We start from the raw sequence: 19,392 nt of genomic DNA on the forward strand, positions 1-19,392 counted from the left end.
TGGGATGCTTGAGAACGAGATAAACTATCGGGATTAGGAAAGCCAGTGGGAGTTGCAACCGGGCTTGCAAACAATCTGGAGGAGTGTAGTAATCTCAATAGACGTGGTTAAGATCCCTGCCAGGATGCATGATCAGACTATTACTGTCTCCTCAGGCTCCTCAGAAAGACAGATGAATGCTAATGTGTGTTTCACCATTGCTGGGTATTCCATGTCAAACAAAACAGTTTTGCCACAAATGAAGCTGCCAACAGACTGAAGAGCTGAAGAGCCATGAGGCCCTTTGAAAATAGGGACAAGCAAGAAGGTTAAGATGGGCTGATCTTTTGTACACAATGAGGAGCAATTGCAACACACAACACTCCCGAGAACAGGAATGTTTTAGAGAGCCTTCCAGGGGGATGGTAGACATGGACAGGAAAAGGAGGGACATTGGGGGGGATAGAGAAATTAACGCATGGTTCAACTGGTTTTGGGAGAGGTTTGCCGAGTCATGGAAAAGGTGGCATCCACTGCGGGTATGGAAGGAGCAGGCATCAACTGGCTTCCGAGGGGTGGAGGGTATAAGGTTAGACTTACAGAGAGAGAACACCAGAGAGGGTGACGCCACAGAGTTAGCACTGCTACCTCACAGCGTCAGGGAACCGGGTTCAATTCGAGCTTCGGGTGACTGAGTGGAGTTTGCACATTTTCCCCGTGTCTGCATGGGGTTTCTCCGGGTGCTCCGGTTTCCTCGCACAGTCCAAAGATGTGCAGGTTACGGAGATAGGCTGGGGGAGTGGGCTTAGATAGCGTGCTCTTTCAAAGGGCCGGTGCAGACTTGATGGCTTCCTTCTGCACTGTAGGGACTCTATGGTTCCATCAGTAAGCTATCAAAGACATGAAGGGGCGGGATTCTCCGCAATCGGCGCGATGTCCGCCAACCGGCGCCAAAAACGGCGCCAATCAGTCCGGCATCACGCCGCCCCAAAGGTGCGGAATTCTCCGCATCTTGAGGGGCCGAGCCCTCACCTTGAGGGGCTAGGCCCACGCCGGACTGATTTCCGCCCCGCCAGCTGGCAGGAAAATCCTTTGGTGCCCCGCCAGCTGGCGCGGAAATGACTTTGCCGTGCGGCGCATGCGCGGGAGCGTCAGCGGCCGCTCACGGCATCCCCGCACATGCGCAGTGGAGGGGTCTCTTCCGCCTCCGCTATAGTGAAGACCATGGTGAAGGCGGAAGAAAAAGAGTGCCCCCACAGCACAGGCCCGCCCGTGGATCGGTGGGCCACGATCGCGGGCCAGGCCACCGTGGGGGCACCCCCCTGGGGCCAGATCGCCCCGCGCCCCCCCCAGGACCCCGGAGCACACCCGCACCACCTTGTCCCGCCGGTAAGATTCTCGACGGCGGGACAGGCATTCCAGCAGCGGGACTTCGGCCCATCGGGGCCGGAGAATCGCCAGGGTGGGGGCCGCCAACCGGCGCGGCGCGATTCCCACCCATGCTGAATATCCAGTGCCGGAGAATTCGGCAACCGGCGGGGGTGGGATTCACGCCAGCCCCCGGCGATTCTCCGACCTGGCGGGGGGTCGGAGAATCTCACCCAATGTTACTGAAAACAAGGGCATTGATTCACCAGGGCACAGGGAAGTAGTGGAGTTCAGGAAGGACAGTGCTTCACTCTGGTGTTTGTGCCTCACATGAGTCTCCTTCGACCCCTCTTCATCTCACTATGCCAGCATTGCCTTCTATCCCTTTTCCACTGCGTTATCCCCTGAAATTCATCCGTGCTCATTGTCTTAACTAATGATCAAATTCTCAACACTGTGTGGGGTTAGGACATTTCTCCTGAATTCCTGATTGGATTCCTCATGAGTGACCCCCTCGTTTTGGAGTTTTCAGAATTGAAAACATTTTGTCTTATCCGATGCCGATCTCATTCTGTGAGTGCCTGGTCTTTTGATCATAGGGCTGTGCGGTTCTGGTGCAGCTTCACTTCCCCCCCCTGGCCACCTTGGTAACCTGTGGGTCCAACCGTTCAGACCCAGGGACTGTTATGAGGCTGATTGTCAGTAGATTTGGGTATTTCAGCGGGATGTTGGCATGTGTCGGTGACTCCGGTTTATAGTCCGGCTTCAGGGCTCGCTCCACAGGGGTGTTCCAGTTACTTCCACTCGGTGCGATGGATTGTCCCATCAGCAGGTGGGAAATCTGCCCCTGAACCTGGGCCAGCCTTTCTGGACCCAGGTGGTCAGGACACCAGGTAGGATTACAGCTTTGCAGGCCGGTGGGCGGGAATGGGTCATTCTGAATGCAGTGGGCAGCTCTGTCAGCTCACTGTCTTTTGGAACACTACTGCCCACTGGTGGATGGTCAGCTCTTGCTGTATCTCCCTTGTGGCTTTTCAACTAGGTGAGGCATCCTATCCAACGTACAGATACAGTGTGAGGTCTTAGTCTCCCCGTGCCCCCCCCCCCCCCCCAAAACCTGGGAAACTGGAATCACTGCACGCGGCCAGGTGACCCAATCTGCCTTCAGTTCGCAATATCATACCTGTGGGTTTTTCATTCAATCACTTCACCTGCAGCAGTGAAGCAGCCAGCTCTGTCACCCTGTCAAGATCACCAACTGACCCTGGCCATATTCCTGGCTGCAGGGTCAGCATCATATGGGAGACAGGCCCCTTGATCTGTGCTGGAGAACCATGCCACTCTGAAAGTAATGTCATACCGTAGCTGGAGTAAATGTTTGTCTTTGTTTTATTGTTACAGTTTTCATCTTCTCGGTGAGCCCATGCAGGGCTGGATTCCGAAGGTCAGTCTTCAAGCCTCACCGTGCCATTTGGAGAAAAGCCACTTTCTGTCAACAGGTGACACCCCAGTATTTGAAGAGCCGAAGGAGCAGGGAAACTAAAAGAGACCTTGTTCTGTCATGAGCCTTTGATTGATACGTGTCTTCCCACATATGGACAGGGGCTGGAACTACCCACCCAGACAACAAGAGGAGCTGGGATGTGGCACAACCTCTCAGCTGAGCACGGCAGGTCCCGGAGAGTCCCATGTGTTATAAGTTAGTGCTGCGCTGCTATTGTTGCAATGCTTGTTCCTCTTGTGTTTCCATTCTTGTCCCTGAAGAGCCACCGCAGCTGAATGCCCAGAGGGGCGACAGTGCAGCACACGCTGACACTCCCTGCACCTGCAGCAAGCAACAGCCCAGGAATACCCACGCTGGGGAATTCCAATTTAGGCTTTCAGGAAGAAGCACTGAGTGCAGCACACATCAGCAATCAGGGCCAAGTCCAGGTGGCAGCAGAGGAACGGCAGCACACTGGCAGGAAGGCGAGCTCAAGGGATCCCTCAGCTGCTGGGCTCTGAGACTGCTGTTGTATTGAGCTGATAATACAAAAGAATTCTGCCTTCTGAGGGCCATCAATACAACCGTGAACCTGGGAATGCTTGTCTTGCATTCAAAACATCAGTGCTCCTGTACTGAAAGTCAGGTGCCGATCATTCGGGTCTGTTTTGTGGACAAAACGTGCCTGTTGCCATTTTGAACTGCTTCTTTTAGTTTGTTTGGATCAGGCATCTTTTAATATTAAAAGTCTGATGCTGAGTGACCCAAAGACCCTTTTCAATGGTTCTGTCATCCCAGTTGCCAATTTGAAATCAGTTACACAAATCGTGGACGAGGATTGTCTGGCAATGTTACAATGATAGTTAAACGGATCATCAGCAGCTCTCAACTAAATTGTTGGCCATTTTGTATTGACTACTCGTGATGATTTGGGGTTTTTTGCAACATTTCTGCTGGTGAAACTGGCAGTAATGGATTGTGATAGTGGCATGGTGATTAGGCAAAGGGTCTTCTAACTTCCGATTGTTATTTACACGGTTGTGGCTGGAGGAGATGGAAAAAGAGGATGTGGACAAAGCGGAAGAGAAACAAGATGACAAGGGGGGGGGGGGGGGGGAGAGTAGGAAAAGGAGGAAGAGGCGAGAGTCCAGGAAACTCAGGGGCTGAGAAGGTACAGGAGAGCCATGCAGAGGAAGACTTGCCACACACATCTGCACAGGTCCAAAACTCCTCACCTGCAGTTCTCCAACCAGGGACCCCTATTGCCTTGCCCTGAGCCACCCTTATCTTTCCAGCCATTGCTCAATGACCACATGCTCGGTGAATACCAAGTCCAGACCCCTTTTGGTCAGTATGTAAAGTCTCTGGGGTTTCAATTTCTGAACTGGTGCTTGCACATGTTAATGGGAGTAGTGGTGTAACTCCATTTGCAATGAACTCCTCTTCCTCGAGTGTCAATGGGCCCAGGCATTGGTCAGAAGTTGAAAGAGGGAACTGAGAACATTGTAGGTGGGAGCAATGCTGTGTAATTACAAAAGAGTCTTTGCTCAATGAAGCAGAGTGGCTGTGATGTGGACTGAGTGAAGGTGATAGCTAATTAATCGGATGGGTGTAAGGCTTTGGTCTCCGAACAACTTGGTCAGTCCCTCAGCCCATTGATATCAAGGGCAGCCTCATCAGCTGACAGAATATGAAAATGTGCAAATCTGCGGTTCAGTGAGAGTCTTCATCCCACAATGCATCTTCACAGATGCTATGACAGTGAAGTGTCGTGGGGCTATGCTGACAATACCACTCGGTGTATTACCTTAGCAGGCTGGATCAGATCACTGAGCTTCTTTGTGCGCAAGTTCCAAGTCCAAGGGGATAGATTGCAAGGTGTTCCCAAGTCATATCAATGTGATGACATTCAAATACTTTGCAGAACTGTCAGTCCATTCTGAAGCTCAAAACAGGTGGGAAATGGCAGCTGGCTGCCAAGTGAGAATGGACATTTGGGAAGGTGACCAATATCATAGAATTTTTCATAGAATTTACAGTGCAGAAGGAGGCCACTCGGCCCATCGAGTCTGCACCGGGTCTTGGAAAGAGCACCCTACCCAAGGTCATCACCTCCACCCTATCCCCACAACCCATCAACCCCACCCGACACTAAGGGCAATTTTGGACACTAAGGGCAATTTATCACGGCCAATCCACCTAACCTGCACACCTTTGAACTGTGGGAGGAAACCGGAGCACCCGGAGGAAACCCACGCAGACACGGGGAGGATGTGCAGACTCCGCACAGACAGTGACCCAAGCCGGAATCGAACCTGGGACCCTGGAGCTGTGAAGCAACTGTGCTAACCACAATGCTACCGTGCTGCCCGAATACTGAAGAAATAGTCGCCCTGGGTTCATGAAGCACATTTACCCTCCCGAACACCATAAGGAGAGAGTACAAAACAGTATAGAAAACCTTATCCGAAGCAATGCTATTTTCGCGTGCTGCATCTCTTCTCAAGCCACCGGTTTAAAATTACAGTCATCCCAATGATACTTTTTGACCTTTCTGTAGTAGTTTGCTGCAACTAAATGGCTGGCTGGACCATTTCAGAGGGCAGTTCAGAGTCAACCATATTGCTGTGGGTCTGGAGTCACATGTGGGCCAGACGGGTAAGGTTGGCAGGTTTCCTTCCCTGAAGGACATTAGTGAACCAGGTGGGTTTTTATCGGCAACTCGATTGCTTAACCGTCACCATGACTGAGATTTGCCTTGAACAAATATTTACTACCTCTGCCACTGACACCGTCAGCGGCGTCTACAAGATGCATTCAGCGACTCACATCGCTTTCAAACCCGACCGCCTGGAAGGAGAAGAGCAGCAGGTGCATGGGAACACCACCACCGAGGCACACACTCTCCTGGAGCTCCCTCTCGGACAGCACTGTGAGATTACCTGCACCAGATGGACTATCCTGACTCAAAAAGGCTGCACCATCTTCTCAGGGGCAATTAGGGATGGGCAACTGAAGCCTGCCTGGCCAGAAGGCCCCAATCCCTTAAAAAAAATAATAAAACGAGCAGGTTAAGCAGAAAATGGAGGGATTGGTGTAGGATATTGGTTGGCAAATATCCTAGTCGATTCTAACACTTGGCTTTTGCTAGCGTAGCAGTGTTGAAAATGCCTCTTTATGTCTGTGCTGATGCAATAGAGGGCAGTCTCCACAACAAGTGAGGGTGCGCAAAGAGCAAACTGATAACAGTCTTGCGTCACAGAAGAGGAATCAACAGAGGTGGACCAAAGTCACCGAATATGTAAATTTAGTAAGAAATCCACAAAGCTGTCATAAAACTATTCTTCTGTAGAAGGTTCATTGTGGGTTCGAAATGTTAACTGTGTTTTTCTCTCCACAGGAGCTGCCAGACCCGCCAAGTTTATCCAGCAGTTTGTGGCTTTATTCCATATTTCCAGCATCCGCAGTATTTTGCTTTTATGAAATTATGCTTGTTCAAATTATTGGACTTAAATTAGGCATAATTTTTTTAATTATTTGTCGATTTGAGATTTTTCACTGATGTCACACTCACAGCACAAAGTGACCCAATCTGGCTAGATGACATTTAAAATAAAATCTTTTTATCTGATGACATTTTGTTATCTTACAAGTTATTTTTGTTTAAAGATAAGAGGGGCACAAAATGCTGAGACTGGTAATACAGGCCATCACAGGTGACAGAAAGTTCAGTCCAGTCTGATGAGAGTAGAATTTGTTATGTATTATATTTTATATCTGTTGCAGTAATGTTTTAAAACCCTGGGCTCAGGTATATATCTGTTGCAGTAATGTTATTCAAGACCTTAGGTTAAGGTATCCAGACTGTTTTTGCTAAAGCAATAATTAAGAAGTCGTAAAAGCAGAGATTTTGTTTTTATTCTTATGTGGGACATGGGCATCGCAGGCTGTGCCAGCATTTATTTCCCATTTCTAATTGCCCATGAGGGGGCAGTTCCGAGTTAACCATGTTGCTCTGGGTCTGGAGTCACAGGTGGACCTGACCAGGAAAGGACAACAGATTTCCTTCCCTAGTGAACCAGATGGGTTTTTAAAAAAATATTTCTATTCAAGGCATTTTTAGAGATAAAAAGAATCAGCAGAACAACAGAACAATTCAATTAACAAGTAACAAACACACCCCACCTGTTCCCCTGACACCCACACCACCTCGCTTCCGGCCTTCCTCATTTTAACCCCCTTATCCCAATCCCTTATTCCCCCCACCCCGCCCTTGCTGACTGCTCAAAATATCCTTAAAGATATTAATAAACGGCTTCCATCTCTGGGTGAACCCCTCTGCTGACCCCCTCAAAGCAAACGTAACCTTATCCAGCTCGGGTATTCTTCCAGGTCGCTCACCCACACTCCCGTTTTCGGCGGCTGTGTCCCGCCACCCTAGTAAAATCCGTCTCCAAGCTATCAGGGAGGCACAGGCTAAAACATCAGCCTCTCTCACCCCCTGGACTCCCGGGTCTTCCAACACCCCGTATATCACCACCTCTGGACTCGGAACCACCTCCACACACACCTCGGACGTTACATCCGAGGAGCCCTGCTAGAACACCCTCAGTCTTGGGCACACCCACAACATGTGGATGTGATTCTCTGTTGCCCCTGCACACTGCCCACACCTTCCTCTACCCCCGCAAATAACCCACCCATCCTCGTCAAGGTCATATGGGCCCTATGTACCACTTTAAACTTAATGAGGACGCGTTCACCCTCCGCAAGGCCTCCGCCCTAATCTCAGCCCCCACCTCCCATTCCAGCTCCTCCTCCCATTTACGCTTAATATCCCCTACCAGGACTCCCTCCCACTTCATCAACTGCTTACAGACATCTGACACCTCCCCCTCCCCTATTTCGCCTTCGACAGCACCTTGTCCTGCAACCCCGAGGGCGGCAAAACAGGAAAGGATGACACCTCTCTCCTGACAAAGTCTCGAACCTGCAGGTACCTAAAGCCTTTCCCCAGGGGCAATTTATGCACTTCCTCCAAGTCCTCCAACCCTGCAAATTTGCCCTGTATAAACATGTCGCCAAAGTGTTCAATCCCTGCCTGCCGCCATCCCCTAAACCTCACATCCAGCCCCACTTGTGCAAACCTACGGTCATTACAAATCGGTGCCCACACCAAGGCACTCTCCATCCCCAAATGCTGACTCCATTGCTCCCTTAGGGCCGCCGCCACCACTAGGCCCACGGAGTACCCGGCCGACGATAACGATAAAGGCGCTGACAACAAAGCCCTCAAACACGTACCCCTACACGATGCCACCTCCACCCGCACCCCCCCCCCCCCCACCGATCCCTCTCCCACTGCCCATTTACTAACCATAGTGATATTTGCCACCCTATAATAGTTCATCATATTCGGCAACGGCAGCCCCCCCCCACTCCCCCGTGTCACCCCCCCCCCCCGTGTCTTCCCCGCCCACACAAACCCAGAGATCAGCCCATTGACCTTCTTAATAAATGACTTGGGAACGAAGATTGGGAGGTTCAGAAATACAAATGCTGCTAGGTCCCATAGTTTTGCAGTTTACCACAGGATTAGAGTTTGTCTGACAAGACAGAAGGATTTTAAGTTGAACAGTGATTTGTCAAATGCTGCTACGTTGTGCAAAAGTGTAGTGGTCCTGCTCCTGAAAGGTCTCTCTCTCCCCAGAAGACTCCAATAATAATAATAATTGCTTATTGTCACAAGTAGGCTTCAATAAAGTTACTGTGAAAAACCCCTAGACGCCACATTCCGGCACCTGTTCGGGGAGGCCGGTACGGTAATTGAACCTGCGCTGCTGGCCTTGTTCTGCATTACAATCCGGCTGTTTAGCCCACTGTGCTAAACCAGCTCCAGTTAAACAACTTAGCAAGTACTTTGCTTGTTTGTTAACTTTATTTATAAGTGGCATTTGATCGATATTGAGTTGCTTAATTGGGGTTCGTAACAGGTATCGATAGTAAGATGTCAATTTTTCGGCGTGTTTAAGAACCGTTTCAATTGTAAAGTTATTTTCTTTGATAATGTGGTGAATTTCTGTGTTTGAATTAAAGTTTGTTTTAACATAAAGGATACCTTTTGGTCAGAGTCATCACTCCTGGGGTTGAGAATCCTTTCCTCTCAGTTTTACAAATTAATAAAAATTGTTTGGGATCTGGTCCAGTCTCCTGGCAAATGTTGGGGTCTAGTCCAGTATCCTATCACGAGTAATGTTTGTGCTGCAGTAGTACACTGGCTGCAGCCTGGGCGGCCAACTTGGTAGAATGTGAGGTGAATTTCCACAGTGGCCTCAATCTAGCTGGCTTAGAAAATGGAACCTCATTGAAAGGAGGCATGAAAAAACACTGGCGGACAAAATAAATGAAAATTCCAAGGAAAGTATATGAAGGGCAAGAGGGTAGCCTGGGAAAGAGTCGGGCATTAGGAAATAAAGTGGCAACTTCTGTGTGGAGCCATATTAATCAAGGATCGTCAACATGGCTTTGTCAGGGGGGGGGAATCATGTCTGACAAATTTGATTGAATTTTACAAGGAGCTGACCAGGTGTATAGATGAAGTGCAGTTGATGTAGCCTACATGGACTTCAGTAAGGCTTTTGATAAGGTGCCGCATGGGTTAACGGGCCTCTTTTCTGTGCTGTAAAACTCTGACTTTATAAAATCCCCCAAGTGCCAATGCAAGCTGCAAATCCTATGATGTTGTCATCCCGTGCCAGTCACTGCAGCATCATGTATGAAACGCAACCTCAAATACTGTGAACTCTGAAAATTCCCACATTACTAATATCTGAAAGGTCACAGTCTATATTTGAAGCAATTGGTCACATTTGTTTACTTCTGAGAAATTATAAACAGCATTTCTCTAATTCACCACTGTCACAGTGCACTATGGTTGACACTAATAGCTAGGATGCGCCACTACTGTGCTAGGGATTTTCTCTTGGTAGGCTATTTTAATACGGGTTCGGTGTTTCCCCAGGCCGAATTTTCAGACTGTGCTTGTACCTAACGGAAAGTTAATGCGAAGATGTATGATAAGATCAATCGTCTCCAATTGCTGCAAATGTGCGAGTAATTCCAATCTGCTGGCACCAGCAGCAGTCTCATAGTGACTACTCAGCTCTTTGGCACCACATCAGTTACACTGTAGAAAAGCTCCGTCTCAGAGCTGCTTGTGTGTGGTGTTCAGCTAATGTCGTGACCACTTTATCACACGATCCTTAAAGTGAGAGCAAAGTGGTTCTGAAATCTAGGTGACACATACTTCCATCTGACACCCAATCCCACTTAATTCCAATGACCGAGACAAAAGGAAATCCCAAAGCTAATGGCATACTTTTGAAGCTGATTTCAAATATTTATTGAACTAAAGCCATGTTTAAATCTCGTGAAATCTACATTTGAAACTTGATTTGCAACCAGTGACTCGGTTGTTTCTTTGTACTTCATTGGATATGATGGCTTAAAAATGTACCGCTCCCGGCTTCTTTTTCTGCCTTGGCAAATAATAGGCAGTTCTTCTCTCTGACAAGAGAAGAGCCCCTGCCAGGGTGCCCAGGTGGCACTGCTAGGTTGGCAGGGCACTGCCTGCCAGGGTGCCAGGCTGGCAGTGCCAAGGTGCCTGGGTGCCAAGGTTTCTCATGCCAGGAATCAGGCCGAGGGGTGCCCTGCCGTTCAGAGGTGGGGTGAGGGCGGGGGGCAACGGCTTGAGGACCTCCTAAGAGGTCAATTGAGGCAGTGAACGGGTCTGGAGGCCACGGTGGGGATGCCGAGGGAGGTCGGGAGATTGTCAGTGCAGGAAATGAGATAAGGGCATTCCTGACCGAGGCCAGAAAACAAGTAGAGTCTTGTTCGATAGAGGGCTGGTCAGCGCTGAGAAAAACCCCGCAGTTAGCACCCTCTGATTTTAACTCATTGAATCGGGCCCTAGATTTGATTTTCAACACTACTGAATAAAATTCAGCTCATTGTCGCAGGGAATCTTAACCCAACCTGCAGGGCAGGTAACTGATGGGATTAGAGTGGTCACCGTTTTACAACTTGTCCTATTTTAAATTCTAATGCAAGAACGCAAGAAATAGAAGGAGTCGGCCACCAACCCTTCCAACCTGCCCCGCCATTCAGAATGATCATGGTTGATCTCGCAAATATTTATCCATCTCCACTTTAAATACTTCTAATGATCATGCTCCAGGGTAGAGAATTCCAGAGGTCCACCGCCCTCTGCCAAAATAAATTTCTACCCGTCTCAGTTTTAAATGACCGGCCCATTATCTTGTCGCTATGTCCCCTTGTTCAAGAGTCTCCCACTGGTGAAAACATCTCAGCATCTACCATGTTAAACCCTCTCAGGGTCTCATATGTTTGAATAAGGTCACCCTTCACTCTTCTAAACTCCAAGAAATACAGACCCAGACTATTTAGTCCCTCTTGATAGGTAACTTCATTACACTGTTAATGTAAGCCTACTTGTGACAATAAAGATTATTATTATTAAACTCATCCCAGGAATTAACCTGGTAAGTCTTCTTTGGACTGCCTATATCCTATTGTTACTATATCCTATTTTTAGAAAAGGAGACCAAACTATATGCAGTATTCCAGGTGAAGCCTCATCAAAACATCACCATTTTAAACTCCAATCCCTTTGCAATAAAGGCCAAAATGCCATTTGCCTTCTTAACTGCTTGTTGGACCTGCCTGCTAGCATTTTGTGATTCATGCATTGGAACACCTAGATCCCTCTGATTTCACTCTTCTGCAGTCTCTCTCTCCATTTAGATAATAATCTGCCTTTTGATTACTCCGACCGAAGTGCATGACCTCACACTTCCCCACATTAAACTCCATTTGCCAGGTTTTTGCCCAGTCATCCAATCTATCAAAGAATAAAGAACAAAGATATCAATATCTCTTTGCAGAGTCACAATATCCTCATCACAACATGGCCTTCCATCCACTTTGTATATTTTATTCCTTCCTCCAGGTCATCAATGTAAATAGCGAACAACTGTGGGCCATGAACTGATCCTTGCGGTACACCACTAGTTACATCTTTCCACTCTCAAAAGGACCCATTTGTTCCAACACTCTGTTTTTTATGTGACAGACAGTTTTCAATCCATGCTAACACACTTGCTCCAATTCCATGGCCTTTTATTTTACGCACTACCTCTTGTGCGGCACCTTATCAAACGATTGACTCCAGCAACTTGCCAATAATAGATGTCAAACCCTGCCTTCTGCCTTTCTCCCTTTTTGAACAAGGGAGTCATATTGGCTGTTTTCTAATCTTCTGGTACCCTGCGGGAATTTAGTGAGTTACAAAACTTTTCGACCAATGGCTCCACTATCTCTGCAGTCACTTCTATTAAAATCCTAGCATGCAGTCCATCGGGTCCTGGAAACTTGTCCACCTTTAGCCCCTTGAGTTTCTCTAATAGTCTATCTCTTGTGATTGGGATTTTTGTAAGTTCTCCCATATTTGAAATCAGCCTTTCTGACATTGTAGGGATATTTGCAATATCTTCCACAGTGAAGCCTGATGCAAAAATATTATTTAGCATATCCACCATTTCTTGGTTTGCTGTTATTAATTCATCAGCCTCATTCAGTAGAGATCCCACATTTACTTTCACGTTCGCTTCCTTATTTATATATCCACAGAAACTCTTCCTGTTTGTTTTGATGATGTGGAGGTGCTGGCTTGGGCTGCGGTGGGCACAGTAAGAAGACTTACACCACCAGGTTAAAGTCCAACAGGTTTGTTTTGAATCACTAGCTTTCGGAGCACTGCTACTTCCTCAGGTGAGCGAAGAAAATATGTTACCTGTGGAGCATGACAAAGGGGCTCACCTGATGAAGGAGCTGTGCTCCGAAAGTTAGTGATTCCAAATAAACCTATTGGACTTTAACCTGGTGTTGTAAGACTTCTTACTGTTTGTTTTTATACAGCATGCAGGTTTCCTCTCAAAATTCACTTTCTCCCTTCTTATGAGCTTTTTAGTCCTTGGCTGGATTCTAAAAACCTCCCAGTCCTCTGGTCTACCAATATCCCTTGTCACTTTGTATATTCTGTTTTTCAATTTAACATTATCCTAGACCTCCTTTATTCACCATGGATTTTGCCTCTTTCTCATGGAATCTCTCTTTTTGATTGGGATAAATATGGACATTGGTCACTTGATCCTCCCCTTCCCAGGTTCCTCTCCTGTCCAGTGCAGATATCCTGAACCCTTGCACTGGGCAGGTGACACAGCCTTTGAGACTCTCCATTCTGTTGCAGAGAACAGAGCCTATTCCCCTGACTATACTATCCCCAACTACGATTACATATGTCTTTTCTCCCCCCACTTGAAGGCTCCCTGAACCACTGTGTCGTCGTCAGTTTGCTCATCCTTCCTGCAGTCCCCTTTCTCGTCCACAAAAGGAGCAAGAATCTGGTACCTGTTGGACAGGGACAAGGGCTGCGGCTTCTGCAGTGCTAATGAAGGGAATGACAAAAGTAATCAAGCAGGGGTTTTGAAATCTTTTAATTTATTCATTCTTGAGACGCGAGAAGGCCAGCATTTTTTCCCCATCTCTCATTGCCCTTGAGCAGGTGGTGGTGAGCTGCCGTCTTGAACAGCTCAGGTCTGTCTGTTGAAGGTGTTCCCACAATGCTGTTAGGGGACAGAGTTCTGGGTCTTTGACTCTGTTTTTTTAGTATATCTTCAGACACACTTTTTTCCCCTTTTGGGGAAAAGTGGGAAGTGGTGGAAGGATGCGGAAGTTAGACCTGATGACAATAAAGGATGGTGCTGTATATCCATTGGATCGGAATCTCCCATGGTGGTCCCTGGCAAGAGGTCTGGCACCTTTCTCTTCTACTGGAAGCTCCTCAATGGTTGCTCTTCGCAGTCTAATCCAACTATCTGGGGAATATTAGATGTATTTAGCGGTACAAAGGGTGAGGAAAGTACCATTGTCAGATATTTCACATCTGCTGCCTTGCAAAGTTTTTCCTACCACCGTTTCTTTGGGGATTGCAATCTGTGTGTGCTTTTGGACCAAAAATCGAACCAGGTAACTTTATCAGCTTCCTGCTTGGCAGGCCAAGAGAAAACAGCCTTGGGTGTGCTTGTTGCTAGCACCGGGTCCTCAGCAGGTGCTATCTACTCTAACTTATTGCCCATTCTCCATATTCTTCCTTCCCAAGTTGATTTGAATGAACACCAACTCTGTTCCCGAGGTATACAGATCTGAACCTAATGCAGGAGGAAAGCTTTCTCTCCTGCCCCAGTGAATTTTCTGAGTAGAGGGATTAATTTTCCTTTGAAACCAACATAGTAACTGCCTTTCCTGCATTCCTTGCAGTTTCTATAAATGCACAAATATGCCTGTCGACTGTTTCGTAACTAATAAACTTCTGCAACTTGTAAACGATACTTCTTGCAGCCTGAACACTGCTGTGTCAGGCAGAAACATCAACCCACAAGATATGAAAATTTCAAATCTGCCCACAAGGAAAATGTGCCCTTTAACTCTCTTGATTTTGTTTTGCAGGAACTCAAACCACATTGGTATACTAACCCAGCGCTGTTGCCAATAATGTAACCAGCAGCACATCGTGTTGGGGTACCCACAAATGGGAGTCAAACAATGGCCTCGGTATGAACCCTTCATGATGGGTGGGGTGGGGTGGCTAAGGAGTTATGCCTGACACGTGCCCCATGCTTTTATCGCAAAGCTGAATGTTTCACCAGTACATTAATGAATTAAAAATTAATAAACGTATTTAAATTTGGCTTCCACAGTGCAATTGGTAGATTGGTCTTCAATTGACAAGCTGCTGTTCTGGTTTCCCATGGACCCAGAAAGCAAACGATGAAGGGGAGGTACCGAAGTGCCAGTTTTACTGTTTTCAGCACTCTTTGTGGGCTAGGTGGAGCAGCGTTGCTGCCTCCAGCTCCTCAAAAGGTCCTTCGGCCTCTCGCAGACCCAATCACCTGTCTTCTAGCCCCTAATGACACCACCTCTCTTCCCACCCCTGCTGATTATGGTCTTCGCTCCTCCCTCCTGGTCACACTCACTTACCCCCAAACCTCGGTCACAGGGGTCCATATCCAAGAGCCTCCCACCTGCCTTGGTTACAGCCTCCAGCTCTCCATCAGCCAGGCTGTGAATTTTGCCAGCTGTTGCACATGAAACAAGACTAAAAAATGTGAATAAGGTTCTGCCCTTAAGTTTAGCGACAATTCCATATCTCTGGCCTTGCCAGATTCTTTGTTGTTTTTGGCCTTCCCCACACCCTCCGAAGGCCAGTGTGTCTGATCCGTTTTAAAACACAAGGGTAAGTTTCTCAGACCATTTGTGCAGATACAGAATGAGCCTCGGGGGTTGGCACAGCGAGTCCTCAACCACTCTTGATTCAGACTGTGTGGTGAGATATCGATAAACAAATAGCTGTTTTTTAAAAATGCTGTTTGATGGAGTTGGTGATTACTGATCTTGAACACTGCGGAAAAGAGGGTCACATTGTTCAATCTTGTCATCATGCTCCCATCAGGGCGAGAGCAAGAACGACAAATTTCAAACTATCGCAACAAGTTATACCACATGAGAAAAGAGTGCTGATTGGTCGGCAGATCCAACGCTGATTGGCTAAGGCATTGCCATGGAGAGAGTAATTTATAAAAGGTGCAAGGCTTGAAGATATTCCTTTTGTTTGAAGAGAACGGTTTCGTGCCTGTGAATGTATACTGCTTCCCACAAGTGTAAATGTACGAGCTCCACTTGTTGTCTTGAATTGACTGTTTGTGTAACTATGTGGGTATTCCAGTTATTGAACAGGTGCTGACTAATCGTAGGATCACATTGAACAATCGTAGCTATAGGGCGTGATTCAATCGTAAAGATTCTATGTCTGGTTTTGGGCTGCCGAGCTGAGAAAGGCCCCACTGTTCAATGGCACTTTGCCAGGGTATTTATTGAACTCAGGGAGGTTCTCCCCGCCAAGGCCGCACTTGGCCTAGCGGGAAAGGCTCCCCACAGATTGGGACTCCATTTTGGAAGGCGACCCGATCTTTTCCCCCACCCGTCTTTCAGCTCCCCCCTCCCTCCTGTTTTCGACACCCCTCTCCCCCTAAAACCACAGGGAGGCCCCCAGGATCACCTATTCCCCCCCCCTCCTCCTGGGCCAAGGCCCCATCCCTGGCAGCACCCACCTGGTAACCAGGAACTGCCACCATGGCAGAGCCACCATCTGGGCACCCTGGTGGTGCCAGGGCAGCAGGGTGCCAAGCCGGCTGTGCCAAGGTGCCTGGGTACCACCCTGCCCTGTCCCCGATCACACAGGAGTCTCTAATGGCCAGGAAGACCCCCAGGTGTCATTATGACTGGTCCATGTTTGTGGAAACCAGCACTAAACGGCACCATAGCGAGGTCTCCCCGGTGCTACCGTTAGGTCCCGGGTATCAGAATACCTCAAACTCAGATTTACATGAGCTTAATGAGAGCGAGATCCAGATCCCAACGTCTTGCGAGAGTCAACAGCCTTGCCCCGACACCAAGGCGGGTGTGACGAGGCTGCTGAATGGCGCCTATAGTTAACACACTCTCCTTTCCTCCACATGCCAGTTGAGAAATTCACAAATGGGGTCTCCATTATTGTCTGCTGCAGGCCTACCTTCAATGGTCAATATATACATTGGGATTCGTATGGCTTTACACGCTAGAAGATTGGCCTTATCAGCAATCATATTGAAAATCCAGAAGTAGAGATTTCAAATGGTGGTCTCTATGGGGATACAAATGTTAAATATAAATTTAACAGAGAGATGAAAGAGTTCTTTGTCTTTGATGCACTTCATAATATGTTGAAAGATCAAATACAAGTTACATCACATGCAATGTTCAAGTCCCACCAATAAACCAAGCTAATTCAGAAGTAAATATCTAGGTCATGGAATGGCAAATGCAGAGAAGATTTAGTTAAGACTTTACGATGAACATGTTTGATACATTTTCACTTTGTCAAGTTGCATTTTATTTATTGTTGTGATTCTCAAACTGCAGAAAGAGACACAGAAGGAAAAAGGTGAATTAAAATGAAATGCTGTGATGAGGATAAAGCGAACAGCGGTTCAGTGTTTGATACACTAGATAGGATATTGATAGCACAGTTTTCCTCTGTCAACCTTTTCACAAAAATTAATTCAAGCCAATGGATAATTCAAAACTCATCAATCTTAATTTAATCCCTAAATTTTAACACTTGGAAAAGAAATGATGCTCAATTGTCACTCAACATTCAAAATAGTTAGTCTTCGGATGAGAAAATTGTGATTTGTAAAACAAATGGCTAACTCTTTGCACAGCCTCAAATCCATCTTTCCTTAAGAAAAGAACTTTCAAATTTGATTATTGAACTGGTCGAAGAAACAGGAGGCAGTGTGGCACTCCCAGTTCAGGCACCCATCATGTGACTGAGTCTGGAGATAACCCATCACTGAGACTCAAGCCGGTTAATCATGAGCCCAGAGTCACAAAGAAGCAAATTTTTGGCTGGAAAAAAGAACTGAAATGTGCGAATGTTGCTCAAGAAGGGAGTAATGTCAGCTTTTGATCCTTTTAAAAATAAATTTAGAGTATCCAATTTTTATTTTCCAATTAAGGGGCAATTTAGAGTGACCAATCCACCTACCCTGCACATCTTTGGGTTGCATGGGTGCAAACTCCACACGGACAGTGACCCGGGGCTGGGATCGAACCAGGGTCCTCAGCACCGTGCGGCAGCAGTGCTAACCACTGCACCACTGTGCCACCCACATCAACATTTGATCCTAGGATGGAGGCATCTTGAAGGTGATCTTATGAAGGTGCAGCACGGTCAAGGGAATGGAAGAGATAAATCCAGTTTATTTTTAAATTGTGACAGTAATTGCACGAGAATTGACATGAAAACCTTCTTCACCTAAAGGATGATCAGCTAAAGGAATCCAGATCTAAGTAGGATGGATGCGGTGCTTGAAGCTAAATTAGATGTCATAACAGGAGAACTGTGGGGTCCTTCTCAATTGATTCACTGAGGTAGGGTAAATTGTCTTCCTTATTCATGGTTGGTTCATACACTGGTAAAGGAAATTATTTGATTAAGGACTGAGAGCACGTATAAAGAGAATCCGCTCAGGCATGGGGTGGGGTGGGGGGGTGGGGGGGGGCACCTTGGTTCACGGATAGATAAGAAGGGCATTGCTGTGTAATAATTCTGCAATTCTATGTAATTAGCCATTTGTCGTGAGGCGATAATATTATCATAAATACTTTATGGTGAAAAGACAGGAAAATCCACATCCATAGTGCTCAGTCTGAATAGTGAACTCATTGCACAACCAAACCCAACACAATAAAACGAACACAGTAAAACCAAGAACCTGCTTGCCACTTCTCAAATTTCGGGAGTAATTTTGGGTGATTCAGATTTTGTTTTGTGTCTTGCCCTAACCCCTTTCCTCTCCCCAAAACACCGTCGTGACATTGCAACTTCCTTGCAATCTAATAATACATCACAGCTAAATTACCAAAGGCCAGACCTATTAGAGCAGAATTAAATGCTCAGAATTGAGCCTTGGATCGGAATCAAGTGAGGACTGCCCCCTGACACTCAAGCTCTTTTCACTGGGATTCTTAAAAATAGGACAAACATTTGGCCAGAAGAGCTGCCCGACCACAGGAGACCTGTTTGATTCAAAAATCTCTGAAAGAGACCGCAATCTACTTTCTTCGCACAGTGCTGATAAAAAGAGATGAAGTAAAGCTATCTAGATATCATAGATTTAACAGTTGCCATTTATTATTTATACTGAGCTCTTCCCATTATTGCCAATGGAATATTTTCAATTCTCAGGGTTCAGTTCCACTCATGATACAGACAGGGGTTATCCCTTATTATGTTTGTTTTTGTAAGACCTGTGAAGGCAAACAAAATAAAAATCCATCTCATCATGCCTTGGTATCAGTCAGCGAAGCAGCAAAGCAGTTTTTCTGGTAGTCCAATGTAATGCAAAGCTGAAGTTGCTCTTTGAAAGCTTTCGACGCTGAGCTTTTCTGTCTTTCAGTCTTCAAAGTGCTGGGTCATCAGTTGGGTTGACGCCACCGGGCTTCCCAGGTTGAACCTGGACACAAATGAATCCAAGTCCCAAGAGCCTAAACCAAAAAAATAAAGCAGCGTTGGTGTAAATCGAGCTGATGTTAACACACTGCAATAGAATCCTATTACCTGTAATCTATTGAGGCGTGCAACGTGCCTGTATATATATGTATATATATATATATATGCATGGTTATATCAGAACGAGCAGACTGAGGGATTTGTAAATATTTGCTTGTATCAGGTTTGTGTATGCAGATTTGGAAGGTTCATAAGCTATAAGTATAAAAGAATTTCCAGACAAGAGTGAATAATTCAGGGATAATGTACTCTTGGATTTCAGAAAAAATTGAAAAGCAATGCTTGTGACAACCTGTGTAATTTCCACCTT

At 46.7% G+C, this 19,392-nt stretch overlaps 1 protein-coding gene across 1 annotated transcript in view; it reads right to left on the reverse strand.

Moving 5' to 3' along the window:
• Window positions 1–16,874: 16,874 nt before the first annotated feature.
• LOC140396833 (phosphatidylethanolamine-binding protein 4) overlaps window positions 16,875–19,392 on the reverse strand; it is a 646,458-nt gene continuing 643,940 nt past the window's right edge. The window contains exon 7 of the mRNA XM_072485589.1: window positions 16,875–19,057. Coding sequence (XP_072341690.1) covers window positions 18,966–19,057 — 92 coding nt within the window. The 3' untranslated portion in view covers window positions 16,875–18,965. The remainder of the gene's footprint in view (window positions 19,058–19,392) is intronic.

Source organism: Scyliorhinus torazame, chromosome 20, assembly GCF_047496885.1.
Source record: "Scyliorhinus torazame isolate Kashiwa2021f chromosome 20, sScyTor2.1, whole genome shotgun sequence".
NCBI lineage: Eukaryota > Metazoa > Chordata > Chondrichthyes > Carcharhiniformes > Scyliorhinidae > Scyliorhinus > Scyliorhinus torazame.